The sequence below is a fragment of the Ursus arctos genome, unplaced genomic scaffold (genome assembly GCF_023065955.2).
Source record: "Ursus arctos isolate Adak ecotype North America unplaced genomic scaffold, UrsArc2.0 scaffold_23, whole genome shotgun sequence".
Lineage (NCBI taxonomy): Eukaryota > Metazoa > Chordata > Mammalia > Carnivora > Ursidae > Ursus > Ursus arctos.
In genome coordinates, this window is record NW_026622908.1 from 43,973,997 (window position 1) to 43,991,274 (window position 17,278).

Consider the following 17,278-nt stretch of genomic DNA (forward strand, 5'->3'; position numbering starts at 1 on the left):
AGCCACTGCACTGGGTGGACAGTAAAGCTGCAGTTGATCTCTAGGTTTGGGGGTTACATGAAGTAAGAATGTGTCCTACCAAACCCTCTGTCAGGAATTCTGCAGTGAGCATCTACGACAGATAGGAATGACTTGTGAATAGTCCTGTCCCTAATCAGGACTTTTGTTTGATGCTGTCATCTTGTCATATGTTGCTCAAAAGTTGCATTTGAGAGTGTCTTGTCATGACAGCTGTAGATGACATAGTGGCTCCTGTGCTTCCTGTTTCCGGTTGTAACCACTCACGACCCTCTTTAACTCTGTAACTCGAGGAAAACAAACTTCCTATTCTCACTGTCGAGGAAGGGGGAGGAAGAGGAAGGAAGAGTATGTATGTGGCCCTATTAGTGTCCATTGGTTTTCCTGATACATGAGGATGTTGGTTTCCCTATTTCAGCAAGAACTAGGTTCCAGTTGTTTAGTTTCTTTATTAAGAATGGCACAGATTTTATCATTTTATGACTTTCAGACTTTTAGCTGTGAAAGTGCTCTCAGTGGCTAAAAGTGCTAGTGTGTGGTGGTGATTTGTTTAATTCTTTAGTATTCTGAAGAATACTAGGTACTTAGGTCACAGTGCTTGTCATTTGTGGCTTGAAGACATTACTTTTGTGTAAGAATGTGTTCTTCAACTGTAAGAAAGGGTTTACTTTCTTCCTTTCCCAGTGTTAGGTTTTTTTTTTAAATGTCTTTTGCTTTTTGCCTTTTTTTTTTTTAAGTATTAGGGCTCAAACTCATGGCCGTGAGATCAAGAGTCGGACACACTTACCCGACTGAGCCACCCAGGCGCCCCTTCCAGCGTTAAATTCTTAAAAGTGTGGATGGGTTAATTTTGTAGGTTAAAATCATCCCAAGTTTAAGCATTCTTTAAGCATTTTTTAAGTCAAAATTTTTTATTGTCAGTAAAACTATTTTCTGAGAAGGAAAAATCCTGCCGATTTTACTTATTTAGAAAGTATTTTATAGGTTTAATAGACACTTATTTTACTTATGTGACTCAAGTTGGCATTTTAGATTGTAAAACTCAACTGAAATTTGAAAAATTAATATGTGAAGTTGAAATTTTATTTGAAATACTCTCTGCATTTTGTTTAGACCAGCATGTTTTGGAAATTTGATCTTCATTCATCATCCCACATAGACACACTTCTAGAAAGAGAAGATGTAACACTGAAGGAGTTAATGGATGAGGAAGATGTTTTACAGGAATGTAAAGCTCAGAACCGCAAACTTATAGAGTTTCTGTTAAAAGCAGAATGTCTCGAAGATTTAGTCTCATTCATTATAGAAGAACCACCTCAAGACATGGATGAAAAGATCAGATACAAGTAAGAAAATTCAATCTTCTCTTTAGGGTGGGACTGAAGTGAAGTGGGGTAGAATATTATTCTTGTCCAGCAATTCCGCAGAGCTGTTGTAGAACATTTAGAGTGTTAAGATGGTCAAGAGTGACAGACTCAGTGGAGCATTTCATCCATTCTAGAACCGAGTCCAGTGAAATCACAGGGTTTTTAAAATGAGCGTTCTAAATTGCAGTCAGAAGGCTTTGTGGAGGGACAAAGTGCTTTGTAAACAGTGATGAAGTTTCTGAAAATAGTAAGACGATTCAAGTAAGTATTTTCTCTTTTTGCAAATAGGAAGATAGAGATTATGTGACTGCCCAAGATCACATGGCAAATCTAAGCCAGAGCTTGGGTTATGAATACTGTTACTGGTACAAGAAATTCTGGCTTCTGTTAAGATAAGGGAGTGGGTCTTGGTGAATCAGTGGAGCTAAATTTAAGTAGCTAGCACCTTGGATCACTGTAGCGGGTTTCTGTCCTCACTAGTTTCCTCTGCTCATAGCAGAGTAGTAGTGCCCCGGGGGCGGGGGGGCTTCCTCACCATCTCTTAGGACACTTGGACTGCACATGCTTGGAAACCCTTTGTGAGCACTCCGTGTGCATGTAGAGTATTAAGGTTTCGGTGAACTATCTTCCCATCTCCAACTCTGATTGAAGTATTTGACTCTTTCCCTCCTCCCCAGAAAATAGAACAGATTCAGGAACAAAGGGTCATTGATTATGCATTAAATAAACTTAATGGAATAGGAAGAATTAAAGCTTTTGGTAGATTCTTCTTTGCCCTTTCTCCCCCAGTCTCTTCTTTTCAGATACCTTTTTATTTCTTTGTGGGGAGATTTTTGCTGTCAGAGAAATAAGACTTATTAATGCTTTCAGGTTACTGGTGGTTTAGACTTTCAAGGAGGTGAGGTTATTTTCTCTGCTGGCCATTAGATTGACAGCTAGCATTAGCGACAGCCTCCACTCAAATCAATGCCCTAAAAAAGAAGAGGAAAGGAATTTTGCATCAGGAAGACTAGCGTACTCCTGTCTCCCAGAAGACAGACACTTTGCTGTTTTGGAATTCCCTTCCCAGTGAACCAGGACGTGTGGGTGTGGCTTGTCGTGGGGCTCATCCTGGTAGGAGCAGGTGTGCTGCGGGCTTTGCATCCGGCCCACCTGAAGAGGGGTGTCACACTCCCCTCTTAGAGAACATGAGCCGAAGGGCTTACCCTTCTGGGTTTGGTTTCCTCGCCGGCTGAATGAAGCTAATACCTCTTTAGCTGGGAAGAATAGGCACAGCACACCTTAGGGAAGGTGCTTATTTTACCAAAAAGTAGTCATGGCCTTTGTAGTATTGCCTTGGTCGGCGCTTTTTTTGTGCTAACTCTGAGGATGCGAGAGCAGGTGTGCCTCCCTGGACACATAGCCTTCTGGATGGCACCATTTTGAGGAAGCATGTCTTCCGTTGGGCAGATGAGTTCTCTGCTGCAGTTCTGGCCGGGATGGAGCCCCCAGCTGTGCGTAAGATACAGGATACAGCTGAATATGCAGAGGGATATTTCAGATGGGATCTGAAAGCTTTTTGGAGTTAAGGTTGACCTGTGGTCATCTCAGAAAATTTAGACTAGTATTTATAGAGTCTGGGTGGTAGAGTGATTGCTGTATTTTGTGAATCTCATAACTTCATATTAGTTAACACACGTGGATTGAACTCATCGCTGTTATAAGTCAGTGATCATATACAAGGTATTAAACGTTTGTCATTTTGCACTAACCTTTTTAATCTTAATGACAAATACCTCAGTTCTAAATAATTTAGCAGAAATTTGAACTAACAGAACTTTGAGAATAGGTCCTTAAGTAGTATAATAAATCCTAAAGCTAAGATGTTGTTGGTTGGGTCAAGCTTCCTACAGAGGGGCTGCCACCCTGAAAGCCAAGGGAAGGAGAGATGCTGCTCTTGACAGGCCTTGTGACCATTGGCGTTTGCAGCAGAGCCCTTGGCCCCATCAGTGTAGGTTCTCTGGAGTGGTGGAGGTGAAAGCCTGGCTGGAATGCCTTTGAGGAAGAACTGGCGACAAAGCAGAGACGGCTCTTTCAAGAGTCTCCTGGAAAAGCAGCAGAGAAAGTGGATGCTGCAGGCAGATGGGAGTCAGGAGAGGTGTGGTGGTGTTTTTATCCCTGGTGGGAGAAATAGTGGGACGTTTGTATGCTGGTGAGAGCCATGCAGTACGGAGGGAAATGACAGACAGAGGGAGTGGGCCATCCAGGGATGTGTTGTGCCTGTGTAGGTGGGAGGCCGTCTGAGCAAAAGGTCAGGTGGAGGGCGGCTTTAAGAGCAGCTGGCTCTGCAGACAGGGAGGAGGAAGGCTCCCAGATGCAGGTTGGGGTGCAATTCTCATAGCTTCTGTGTTCTCACTACAAAGGAATTGAGGTCAGAGCATGCAGTGGGGGAGGGGGAGAGGCCTTGCCTCAGTGAGAAATGGAGGGGGTCTTTGGGTGTTTTAAAAGCTTGTTTAATGTTGAGGAGAGAGAGAGGAGCCCCAGCCCGTCTAGAACCAGGACTTGGAGCCTTATGTATAGTGCCCAGTCTCCATATTTGTGCTTCTTTATCTAGATCAAATGTCTCAGTCACTGTGGAAAAATACCCGAAAGTTTCATGAAAAAGATGTTGTAAATGCCCATGCCCTGTTCTGGACCTTGTATGTCAGAATTTGGAGAATACACCCTATGCATTTGGTTTACCGGTGCTTTATTTGCCAATAGTTTCAAATTGGGGCAGTTGAGACAATGTGCCCCCCAACCCCCCACAGCAGCATTTTGGAAGTTTTATAAAGTAGAAAATAAAGAGGAATAAAAGTAGCTAGCTTTCATTTATTCTTAGTATTTTGTGTTATCCTTCCCCGTGAGGTAAAGGCTCTTGTCTTAATATTGCAGACTTGGAAACTGAGGCCCAGGGAGGTTAAGTAACTTGTCCAAGGTCACGCAGCTCATAAGTGGTCGAGACAGAGTCTGAACCTAAGTGGTGTGAGTTCAGAAGCCGCACCTGCAACCACTGCATTATCCTGCCCCTGACATAATGGCGACTATATTACGGCATCTTTGAGCCCACACGTTCCATAAAGTAAGAAAGAAAGACTTTAATTTGAGCCACAGAAGAAGACAGCTATTTGATAATTTGCTCTTCATGCCCACACACCTGCCAGTTCTGTTTTCTTTCCCATTCTCTTCCTCCCTTCTAAGGTTCACTTGGGGACATTTCTCATACTGTTCCATCTTCCGACCTCACAGCAGACCCTCTCAGGGGGCTGCAGCCTTCTGGTTTGTGGCCGGTGGCCTCTCGAGCCAGGGGCCTCACAGCGGGCTGCCTTTGCTTGTCTCGGATGCCTCGAGGGGTGTCGTATGTGCTCTGGAGTACAATCCTTGCCTCTCCTGTCAGACAGCAACTTGTGGCTGTTTTGTCACCTCCCTGTCCAGCCAGCCTTTGACTTGCCACTCCAGACGGCCACTCCAGTTGGTCTTGGATCCTGGCTGCTTGACAGGGGGGCGTACAGAGCAGAGAAGTCAACTTGGTGGCGGAGAGTGTCGTGTGGGCCGGCCTTGGAGTCTGCATTTGTTGCTGTTGAAAACAGAAGAGAAATTGTGGTAAAAGGAGTGAGTGGAGAAAATGGATTAGCTCTCTGGTTTTCAGAGAGAGAGAGAGAGTGCTCTGGGGGTCAAAGGCAAACATGCTTTAGGGGTGTAGCTATTTCCAGGGCTGTGGGGTCTCTGGAAGAGGTCTGTGTCCCACAGCAGTGAGACCTGACAGTGGGCTGATCCCTGGAAGACCTGGGAAGGCTGGCGTGGAGAGCTTGTGTTTTGTACACAGCTTTCCCATTAGGGTGACTCAGGCTGGTGTCTTGTTCTCTACTTCCCTGTGTTAGAACATTGATTCTCTTAAGGTGTAGTGTGGACTGAACACTTGATAAGCCCCCCCAAACAGTTTTTTAGTACCAGTTGCAGCCTATGTGAAAATAGAGGTGGCTAGTCTTGGAACCTGAATGTGTCTTGAGGACTTACCAGGTGCCGAGTGTAGTGCAGTTTCCTGGAAACCAGCATCCCCCACGGTTGTCCTGCAAGCTCTGCTGCCTTCCTGCTCGAGCGGGCTGCGGATGGCTGTGGCTGGAGTCAGCCCACACCCTGCCCTGCAGCGCGGCCTCCCCGGGCTCCCGAGCTCTAGGTGCGCTCGAGTTTTGTTGGGGAAAGTGTATCCTGTTCACGCTTGCTGTAGAAGTAATTTTTAGATACAGTAATTTTTAGAATATTCACTTTAATCTAGAGGTTGAGCAGAATGGATTGAAATAACTTTCTAATTCCCAGAGATGATTTTGTTATTTTTCACAAAATTTTAGGAAGCCTTTCTGATTTGTGTTTTACTTTCTGTAATGAAACTGTTAACACAGATGATGATACAAGTGTCCTGTTCTTCTAGGTACCCAAATATATCTTGTGAGTTGCTCACTTCTGATGTCTCCCAGATGAACGATAGGCTGGGGGAAGACGAGTCCTTGCTCATGAGGTTATATAGCTTCCTCCTAAACGACTCCCCCTTGAACCCACTACTTGCCAGTTTCTTCAGCAAGGTGCTCAGTATTCTTATCAGCAGAAAACCAGAACAGGTAAATATCGTTTTCCAGAAGGTAAGTATGAGGGCTGATCATCCCCCTGAGATGATCCCCCAGTAATTGTGTTCTGAGTGTGCCTTCAGTCCAGACTGGTTCTGTAGACGAGTGTGTTTTAAGTATACGGACTTAACCCTGACTTACACGTTCATGACCACGTTCTCACTTGACATATTCTTTTCGAAGTGCCTCACAGCTCAGCTCTGTAGTATACTTCGGTTTCCTCTTTTGACAAATAGTTACAAGCATGAGAACGTGGGGTGTCCATTTGCGAAGGTAGCACCATGGCTCATACTGAGGGTTGAAGGTGTGAGTGGAGTTGTAGTGACTCTGGTGAAGCGACAGTTGTTTTTTTTTTTTCTTTCCCCTAATGATGAGCACAACACAAATGAGGCTTTAAATCAAAAAGCTTTTCCATAAATGTAATTGATGACTAGTTCATACAAATGGTGATTATTTTCTGTTTTGATTCCACTCAAAAACTTAGTGTTAAGCTTGAGATGTCTCTGTTTATTTTTTTATTATTATTTTATAAGGTTTTATTTATTTGAGAGAGAGAGAGCGTGAGCATGAGGTGGGGGAGGGGCAGAGGGAGAAGCAGACTCCCCACTGAGCATGGAGCCCAAGTGGGGCTCAATCCCACGTCCCTGAGATCATGACCTGAGCCAAAGTCAGACACTTTAACTGACTGAGCCATCCAGGTGCCTCGAGACGTCTCTGTTTAGACTCCGTTCCTATCCAGTAGTTCAGGGCAGAAAATCCTACTTTACTGTTGTGGCATGAACTGTCCCCTCCCTCTCCTCCTGCCCTTCCTCCCCTCGCCCCTCACATCTGTTTTGTTCCTAAACAACTCAGAAACACTTGGGAAATTGATTTTCCAAGGATCTACTATATGTGTAGTGGTTCTCAAAGTATGGTTTCTTGACCAGCAGCATGAGTACCACCTGAGAACTTGTTAGAAAGGCAAGTTTGTAAGCCGCACCTCACACGTAGTGAATCAGACACTCTGAGGGTGGGGCCCAGAGATCTTCTAAATGACTCTGACGTGTACTAAAATTTGAGAGTCACTGCTGTAGTGGATACTGGTGTGAAGAAGGATGTGCTTACCAGGAGATTGTGATCCACTTCTGGAAACAGGCACCCAAGGACCAACGAGAGCCTCCGATGCTCACGTGCAAACAGACGCCAGAGCGCAGCGAGCAAGGGTGTGATGCCAGGGCTGTAGCTGGTCTGATCGGCCGAGCCTGGCCTCCTCTCTGCTGGAACACAGGCTCCGTGACCCGTCCTTGCCATCAGCAGACATGGAGGGATGGAACTATTTTAGGCCCAGTATGTCTGTCCTTTGCCAAGGCAAACTGGATGCATGGCTTTATTGTAGAAAGACAAGATTGTTCTTTCATGTTCTTAATTAGGCAGGATTATTCTCCTAAATGTATTGGAATTGAGGTTCTTTTTTCTTAGATAGTAATCCCCAAATCATGATTATTGTAATACAGGCAGGCTGTCTTTCCCTCTTCTGCCTTCTGGTGAAAAATAACAGTATTGCTGAGCATTCTGGCAAAGTGCACACTGTCCGATCAGCCTGAGGTCCTGGTCCTTTCAGATGGTTGTAGCTGTTACTGACACAGGCCGGCCACCTTCATCATGCTTTTTCTCTTCACTTCATGCTAGGGGAGCCCAAATTCAGGGGCTCCGGTTCTCTCCATACCTTTATATAGAGCGAGAATGCTTGAAGCTTGCTGGGACTCTGAGTGTGTGCGCTGGCCTTCGGGGTCAGACCTGTCTGTGCACAGGTGATGGCATCTGCAATGAAGTGCCGAGAAAGGGGCCTGGTCACTGCGGCTCCTTGTGCTTCTTGGCTTAGGACTCTTGGAATGAGAATGAGAAGATTCAGTCACCCTCGCTCTTCTAGCTCTAGGAAAAGATCAAACCTGGCACCTCTCTCTCCGTTTGAGAATTGAGAGTGTAAATGAAGGTTTCCCATCCCACGAGATGTTAGCGTGCACGCAGCTGCGGGTAACGAGGGAACTGGAGGCCCGGCCTGGCTGGCCCGCCCCAGTCGTTCATCTGCCCCCGGGCCAGGACATCCAGCTGCCGGGTGGCTTCACAGTGTTGGGAGGGTTAGTGTCTCAGTGGTGTCATCCTCCATAGAGGGCATCTTGCTGTCCTTGCTGTGCTGTCCACAGCACTGGCTGGAGGTTGTGCCTTTGGGCTCCTGAGCCGATGCTTTCGCCACTGAATCATGCGGTATATTGGTCATGTCGGACTTTTTCCTCTTTTCTCCTTTGCTGTGCTTTTAAAAACTATCGTGTGATTCAGTTGTGAGTGGATGATTTGCGTCTAACTTCTTGAAGCTTTATATTGCGATGTTTAACCTCCCTGTTGAGAGGAGCAGTCTGTGAGAGTTGCTGCTCGTTTGTACCGGATAGCTTGAAGCACTTTTGTCATCTCTGGCTCATAGACTTCTACACGTGGGATGATGGCAGGATTTGTGGCTTTTGTGGCATACAGACCTAAGTTCAAACCTCAGGGCAGCCACAGTTTGGCTCTAGCAAGAGACTGACCTGGTCTGCGCCTTGGTTCCTTGTCCAGAGCGCTGAGCGGGGCAGCCCCACCTCGAGGGCTTCTGAGAGATTTTGGTGAGACTTAGCTGCAGCCACGCTGGCCTCGCTGCTTCTGGGACTTTTGAAGAGACACTTCGTGCCTCTGGACAGAAGGCCCACATGGGTGTGCAGGACAGAATGTGCTCCCTCTTCTGGCACAGAGAGACCCAGGTGACAGTTGTGACTTCTCGTGTCCCTTCTGTGTAGCTGCCCGTCTCTTCCACACTCCCCCTCCTTGTGTTAATCTAGTCGGGAACAGCTGACATCAGACCCATGTGTGGTGTTGCTGTAACGGGTGAGTTAGCCACTTAGACTCGCTTAAAAATACTTGATGTTTCGAAGTTTTTTTCTTACTTTCTAGGGACTAATTAGGATTTTGAATGTTTATTCTGCATATTAGTGCAGTCTGATGGACTTGCTTTATGTCCATAAACTGTGTAATGGTATATTCTCGTGCTCTTTATAGGGTATTAAATTATCCTTATTCTTTGAAAATTAATAATAAAAGTCAACAGAAATATAAGATTCTATTATGGTATATTTATATGAGGAAATGTGTGATAATTTGGGAGTTTTTTCCTAAGGGGTTTTTTGCATACTTAACAATTAGCGGGCTTTCCGCTTTTACATCTGATTACTACCTCAGCATTTGCCATTCCTCCACTTCAGATGGTGGTGGGATTTGAGAGGGGCCAGTTTGAGGGGTCAGGGTGGAATACATTCTAAAGTTGATAGTTCCCCAGTTATGTGTCTTTCAGTTTTGGTCTGTTCTCCTCTAGATTGTGGATTTCTTAAAGAAGAAACGTGATTTTGTAGACCTTATAATAAAGCACATAGGAACTTCGGCCATCATGGATCTGTTGCTCAGGCTCCTGACGTGCATTGAGCCTCCGCAGCCCAGGCAAGACGTGCTGAACGTGAGTAGAATTAGGACTCCTGCCGCAGGGTGGGGAGTGGTCCAGGAGCCGACGGGGCTGCTCGGTGCTGGGAGGGATTCCAGAGGGTAGGGAGGGGGAGGTTGTCTGGGAAACTGGCGGGGTGGGGGGAGGGCAGGGTGGGGAAGGAACGTGGTTCCAAGGTAGGTTCTCATGTTCCCCCCAGGATTAGTTTTCGAGATGTACACATCCAGAGGTTCCTGGGATGTTTCTTTGTGAGGGGTTCTTTGCCCTTTGCTGGTTTGATTTTCAGTGGGAGTGGGGCAGTGAGAATGGGTTGAACATGTGTTTAAAGCATGTCTGGTGGTAAGAGCAGAAGATTGGGAGTTACAGATCTCTGAGGATGCCATGTGGCGTTGCTCTTGAGAGCGTGACCACACCACAGGGTCACGGCTGCGAGGATGGGTGCGGGTGTTTCCGGGAAATCAGCCTTCAGGGTAACATTCCTCTTGTGGGTAGTTAAGATCATAGGAGAAGAAAGGGAATGGGGTTTATTTCCAAAAGGACACATTTTTAAATTTTGGTAGGTGGTTATTTTAGGATGCGTGCGCCTCTTGAAGAGCTGTCGTAAGTGGAATTTGGGTAGGAAGAGGGAGAGTGTGAGTAACTGGAAGATGAGGTTTCTCACGGGCTCTTATCTTTGCTGCTGCTTCTTAATCTTTTGTCTCCTCCTCTCTCGTTCTCTTCACTGCCTTCTTCCAGAACCTTCCCCAACCCATTCCATCCGTAATACGCACCCTCGAACCCTAGCACTTACTCATTTCTCTGAAATTAGTTTTATTGGAAATGCTGATTTTAATTAAAGCCTTGAACAGCCAGAGGAGAGGCAGGAGGGTCTGTCAGGTGGTGTTCCAGGAAAGGCATGTTGTGCTGAGGTGAGCAGGCGTGCCCGGGGCTTGGGGTTAGGGCTGGGTCTGTAGAACCAGACAGAAGTCTCCTGAGAACTGTTGTCATTGTGAGGACACCAGCTGAGGGTACCTAGTGAATGTCCTGGAGTTACCTGTGGGAAGGGACCCTAAATTGGGGTGCTGGTTCCTTTTAGGTGTGTTTTTGTGAATATCTTTTCCCAGAAGATGTTGAGGATTCCAGGAGAGTTGTTGAGGGCGAGGGGAGGGGTCACCTTTATATTTGGATTGTTCTAGGGGGAAATTACTAAGCATAGTTTCTTAGAATTCCTTTGGTCACTTCTGGGTTGAATTTTAGGGCCATTTCTAAAGGAATAGATGTGCTTCTGGAGGGTTGTGGTGATAGGCAGTTAATAAAGGCTTAGGTTGGGGGAAAGGTAGTTAGAAACTTTGATTTGTGTGCCCGCCATGGGGGAGTAAATGCTTATTAATGGCTGTGGAGGCAGTAGGAGTGTGGGGCTATGAAAATAGCCCTCAAAGTTTCCTTCCTCTCCCTTGTGGTCAGGATCCTCCCCCCCTCCCCCCCCCCCCCCCCCCCGCCCCGCCATTGCTACTGAAGTGTGACCCCAGGTATCACCTGGGGACTCAGGTCTCACCTCTGCCCTACTAAATCAAAATTTGCATTTTCGAGATCCCCAGGAGGGTGATTCATGTCCCCATTTAAAAACTGATCTTGAAATGTAAAGTTGAACCTCTAGCTTTGTGCCCTCTTGTGTTTCTCTTGGGCACCTTTCTCTTTAAGGAGCAGGCAGCTGTGCCCTAGCAAATTGTGTTTGATTTCTTGCCACCCAGCCCCGTGCCTCCCCCCTTCCCCCAATTTCCCTTTAACCTTTGGCTTTTGTTTTGAGGTTGTTTTTGTTTTTGTGTCCTTTCTTGGTTGTAAGTGCCTTGTTTATTATGTTGCTTCTGTTCCTAACATTCTACTAGCTGATATTTAATTTATTCTCCTTTATTCTTCTCCTCTTCCTGTTTTCATTCCCAGCAGTACTGCATATATAGGTGAGAAAGGGTTGTCCTGGACAGGATACTAGTTCTGTACTAACTCGGGACAGGGCAGGTAAACTCTCCTGCTGTGGTGCCCTGCCCCTGTTTCCTGTGGCTCTTAACTGGTTTTGGAATCTAAAAGGTCATCTATGTTTTAACCCACAGGCTTGATACTAAATTCTATTTTTCTCAGTCTTTCTGAAGCCTTTTTTTTTTTTTTAAAAAGATTTATTTATTTATTTATTTATTTATTTATTTATTTATTTATTTATTTATTTTGGGGGGGGCAGAGGGAGAGAGAGGATCTCAAGCCCACTGTCCTCTGAGGGTGAAGCCTGACCCTGAGATCCTGACCAGAGCCATAATCTGGACTCTTAACTGACTGAGCTACCCAGGCGACCCTCTGATGCTGTCTTAGGGTGAATACTGTCTAATAGAAAATGTATAAATTACACACACACACACACACACACACCCCAAACAAAATACAGGCCCTTTTAGTGCTTAGTGTCTGAGAATCACCCTGTGGCTAAGAAGCTGAGGTTAGAATATTTGTATGTGGGAATTGTAATTTTGGGCATAGTTGGTAGTGTTGGCTACTGTTTAAATAATATATTCACTGGCATTTTCCTTGGGGGACTTTTAATTTCCTGTAGTGTTCAAAGTCCAGAGAAACCTGTAACATTCTACTTAAAATGTGATGGATATTTCCAAGTATGTTAATCTTCATTGGGGCTTGAACAAGAGCCACGCATTGCTATGATTACCTCTACAATGTGTTTTACAGTGGTTAAATGAGGAGCAAATTATCCAGAGACTTGTGGAAATAGTTCATCCATCGCAAGAAGAAGATGTAAGTTCTCTTGTGTGACTGTAAACTTGATTTTTAAAAAACAAAAATGGAACCGTGTTTATTTGTGCATAGAGCATAATTGTACGAGACATGAAGGTAGAGGACCGGCATAATCTGGCATTCTTAAAGTTGATGATTTTCTAAGCACTAAAGGCTTTAACAAATATTACATTTTGCTGATGCCTGGAACATTTTCAGAAATGTGGAAAACAGCCGACCCTGGTTCTAGCACCAACTTTCGGAGCTTGGGATTTCGTGCTGAGTCTGCTTGCCTTTGTTCCAGACCTCCTCTGTCCTGCTTCGTTTTCCTTGTATGCACATCGTTAGCCCAAATGGTGTGGTCACATCTGCCCTCGTGTTTTCTGTTCTGGCTATGCTGTCCAGGCAGCACATCAGAAGCTTTGCCACCGTTGAACCCCTAGAGTGCTAGGCCCTTGGCACTCATACTTCTTGGCCTGGCCTCTGGCACTGACAGGCGTGGCTTTGTCCCAGGAGCTGGGGATTGACTTGGATGTAGAATTGAAGCTGCTCTGGAGTTTGAAGACTGAGCTCTGTGCTGGGGGATCCTGTCTGGGTGGGGTCTCCGGGACTAGCCCTGGTAGAGGAAGCTGGCAGCTCTGCTGCTCCTCTGGTTGCCACCTTCCGTCGCCGCCTGAGCCCCACGGGATTGCCCGTGTTTAGCCATTTCTGCCTGTGGACATGACAGCTCTGCAGCCCAACCTGCTCTCTGGGAAGGAGGTGATTTAAAGCAGATGCGCGGGGTATGTCATGGGGAGGTCAGGGGACCTTCTGGTGTGCCTAAGATTGCCAGTTAGATTGAAGAGTGAGACCATGGACGAATAGCACAAAGGGAGAGGTGTGTAACCAGAGTTTATTCTCACTCAAAAAGCTTGATTTAGTCCCTCGGGTGTGTTCAAAAACTTTTGATACCTGGAATTTATCTAAAACAGGCTCCCCCCACCAAAAAAAGTTAATCACTAAAGGTTCTGTTGATTCCCCATTTTCCCTTTGGGACAGTGCACCTGGTGCTCCCCTACGCTATTGTTCCTGTTAACATTCAGAACACATCCCAGTGTGTGCCAGTATCGGGTGCTGGAGTGGGAGAAGCCCTGCTTAGTGGGAGCCTGCAGTCTGGTTGGGCTGATAACACCTCCTATGGCCAGGGGAGTTGGACGGTCTGAGCACGTTCCCATGTGATGCAAGTGTGGCCAGTGTGGGCCGTGGAGAATGATGACGGGAGTGTGGCCTGTCCCGTTCATGGGGAATACCTGTCCATGGACGGGGCTTGCCTGTCGCTAGGTTTTCACATTCTCAAACACCACTTGATTGCTCAACAGCAAAGTATACTTGTCTGCAAGGCTCAGAGAAACTGGTAAAGAAGCCCACACCTGCAGCTCTTATTTCTTTCTTTCTTCCTTTCTCTTCTTCCTTTTTCTCTCTTTCTTTCTTTCTTTCTTTCTTTCTTTCTTTCTTTCTTTCTTTCTTTCTTTCTTTCTTTCTTGGACAAAGCATTTGGAGGATTAGCAGCTTCTTTACTTGATTTGCAAGAAAGTTAATTTTGCCTCTGGACAGTCCTTTCGATACTTCTGCTTTGTATTAAGTGATAAATTCTATGCTAAGATCATAGTGACCAGTTTATATTTATTAAGAGAATGTTAGGTTCCTAATTCTAGTCAATGGATTTTGATATTCTGGTGTATGTAGTTATCTGTGCTGGAATATCACTGTCTAGCTGTGCTGGACACGTAACTGCTCCGTCTGTGGGCTGTGCCGCGTGCCACAGAACGTAATGCATTTGGGTGCTGAGATTTTAGACCTTTCATGTAAGGTAAACACACTGTACACTGGGAGAAGATGTAATATTTCTTACCCATTGGTATATTCCAGAAAGCTATATTTGTCTTTTTTTTTTTTAATCAGTGCTGATTTAAAAGCCGATTTATCAGCTTCTGTGCTGATAAAAATATATACAGTTGACCTTTGAACAACATAGGGGTTAGGGGTGCCAACCCCCTATGAAATTGAAAACCCATGTAAAACTTTTGACTCCGTTAACTGTTAATAGCCTGCTATTAGCTATAAGCCTTACCAATAAGGCAAAGCACCAGTTAACACATATTTTGTATATGTATTACTTACCATATTCTTACAATAAAGCAAGCCAGAGAAAAGAAAATGTTATTAAGAAAATCATAAGAGAAAATACATTTAAATAAGTATACCATATTGAGAAAATTCACGTGTAAGTGGACTTGTGCGGTTCGAACCCATGTTTCAAAGGTCAGCTGTATTTGGGGGGTGTATTTTTTCCAAGTTCTCAGTTGTAGAAATTTTTCCTTGCTAGAACTTTGATCCCATGTCCCTACACATAGTGATCTGTACTGTGCGGTATTGGTGCCTGAAGCTCATTAGCCTGGCAGAATCATACTCTTGTGTCTACGTTACTTCTTCTCACCTTGACTTTTTACTCACTGCAGCTTCTCACGGCCAGTGTTCATTTGTATTTCTTAAGCAATTTCCTTGCTAACGTTTTGTTATAAATTTGACATTTGACGTGTTTTATAGTTAAAATTGTACTTTTTTCCTTTAGCGGCATTCAAATGCTTCACAGTCACTTTGTGAAATTGTTCGCCTGAGCAGAGACCAGATGTTACAAATTCAGAACAGTACAGAACCAGATCCCCTGCTTGCCACTCTAGAAAAGTATGTTTAAAACTCTGTTCTTGTTCTTTTTTTTTTTTTTTTTTTAATTGATGCTGTTTAATGTGTTACCAGTGTGAGTGGTTGGTAAGTGTTCCATCTGTGGGAGTCACGACCCTGCAAAAGACCCTGCAAAAAACCCTAGGTCGGGGAGAAGGTAGGAGAACTGGCTTATCTGATCTCAGCCATTTGTGATGCCAAGTGGCGACCTTACCTGGAGGGTAAGAATGTAAAGAAATGACATTTATATGTAGATTTCGAACTTTTCCAAAAGCTGGAACTAGAATTCCATAAAGCCCTCATATGACAGCAGTCAACTTCTCTGCAGGTCTTTGGTGAAGAATCGTCTGCTACACAGACTGACTTGACCCATTGTAGTCAAGGATTTTTACCAGAAGCTCTCCTTGGGGTTCACTATACCTTTGCAGCTGACTGGGGCAACCTGACCAGACCTGATTTGAAGGGTTACAAGTCTTGTATGTTTTTTGTCTTTGTACTGCTCTGCCCTTATTTTTAGACAATTCCTTGGGAGCAGCCATCTCATGTTTGGGTGGAAAATAGTTTGAGGATGGTGTGCTGTTTTGAAATTTATGAACAGCCAACTCATGGGTACTAGCTTTCCTAGATTTACACATTTTCTGAAAGAATATTTGCCACTGAGCACGGGCCTACATTTGACCTGCAGCTACACAGCTGGAAGTGTTTTTAGTAAAGAACAATCAGGCATTTCCCCACTTTGGACAAGGAAATGGAAAGAGTGCACATACAGTGAGCACTGTTCAGTGTGAATGGTAGCCCTGCTTCAGCTCGCTGCCACCGCTCTTGTCCCGGCTAATGACTTTGTCAGTCCTCTTCCGGTCCTTCTAGATACTGATGCTCACTTGGCTTCTTTTGGCTTAACTGCCTGGAAGGCCCTTGTATTAAAAGAAAACATTTTGTGTATTATTTACCTGGCAGGTGTTAGATGAACAAGGAACAAATTAAGAGACGTGGTATCATTTTTAAACTTTGTCATCCGAGAAGTAGAGTTGTATTTTCCCAGGAAGGGAGTTGACTAATTCTCTGAAGTGGCAAAACTTAAATTATCAGCTTCTAAGTAAAATGTCATTTTCCTTCCCCATTTCCGTTATTCTTGGCATTATAGCATATGTACTCTTTTTGTAAATATAAGACATTCCACATTCAAATGCTGGTAATTATAGTAGTGTTAGGTTGAACCATGTAAAATTGCCATTTGAGTAAGTTAAAAAAATGTTGAATACCAACAATCTCATATGGTTCATGACAGCGCTGTGCTGTCCAATAGAAATAAAAGTCACATGTCATTTCAGATGGTCTAGTAGACACATTCAAGTAAAAAATAGGTGAAATTAATTTTAACAATGTATTTTATTTAATTGATACAAAATATTTGAACATGTGCTCATTTAAAAAAAATTACTGAGGTAGTCTATATTCTTTGTATGCAGTTTTGAAAAGCCGGTGTGTATTTTACACTTAGGACAGGTCAGTTCAGACTCGTTACGGTTTGAGTACAGTGGCCGTCTGGGACAGCAGGTTCCCCCCGGATGCCGGACTGGTCAGCAGTGAGCACCGAGTGTCAGTGCCACCGGAGCCCTCTCCGATGTGGAGTCTGTGTGGGCACTAGCTGTTACAGGCAGACTGTGTCTTTAGTCCTGGATCGGGTAGCTGTAAATGGAATCATGCAGCTGCGTGCTCAGGATTGGCGTCATTAAATAGAAGTTGGAGTAGATTTCTTCAAATTCATGGACCTGATGAGTCAGGGGTCTGATGATGTCACTGAGTTAAATCTTCACTGCAGTTAGCAGTGGGAAGACTTACTCTACCACAGCCTCCTGCACTCTTGAGAATGAGAACCAGCCCCTTTTAGTATAATCAGATATGCTCCCACGCTATGATGGTTCTTTTAGTATCTGTTGATTAAGGAAATACACAGTGACCAAAGGCTTCTACGGGCTTGGTAAACTTACTAATCATAACAGCATTTGTATATGGTTGATATATTATTAGGTATTAATGTATAATATCTGTTTATATTTGATAAACAATGAATAGTATAGCAATATTGTATTATTAGGCCAATCTACTGGCAAGACGTAGTATACAGATTACCCAGCTCTTTATATTGCCTGACAGCCCTCAGTTGGGGTTATATAAACACAGAGATATGTGTAGTGCAGCATGGAAGGAAGAGTTTAAAATGAGCTCAGGTTAGAGGGAATGATAAAGATGGGTAGGGATGCCAGAGGGTCTCT

At 44.6% G+C, this 17,278-nt stretch overlaps 1 protein-coding gene across 32 annotated transcripts in view; it reads left to right on the forward strand.

Moving 5' to 3' along the window:
* The window catches only part of PPP6R3 (protein phosphatase 6 regulatory subunit 3), a 137,863-nt gene that overhangs the window by 62,978 nt on the left and 57,607 nt on the right, over positions 1–17,278 (forward strand). For 29 of the 32 annotated variants that reach the window (XM_026483004.4, XM_026483005.4, XM_026483007.4 and 26 more), the window contains 5 exons: positions 1,132–1,364; positions 5,833–6,019; positions 9,405–9,542; positions 12,237–12,302; positions 14,893–15,005. In XM_026483004.4, coding sequence (XP_026338789.1) covers positions 1,138–1,364; positions 5,833–6,019; positions 9,405–9,542; positions 12,237–12,302; positions 14,893–15,005 — 731 coding nt within the window. In that variant the 5' untranslated portion in view covers positions 1,132–1,137. The remainder of the gene's footprint in view (positions 1–1,131; positions 1,365–5,832; positions 6,020–9,404; positions 9,543–12,236; positions 12,303–14,892; positions 15,006–17,278) is intronic. The other 3 variants (XM_048217624.2, XM_057317485.1, XM_057317486.1) reach the window with 2 other exon arrangements.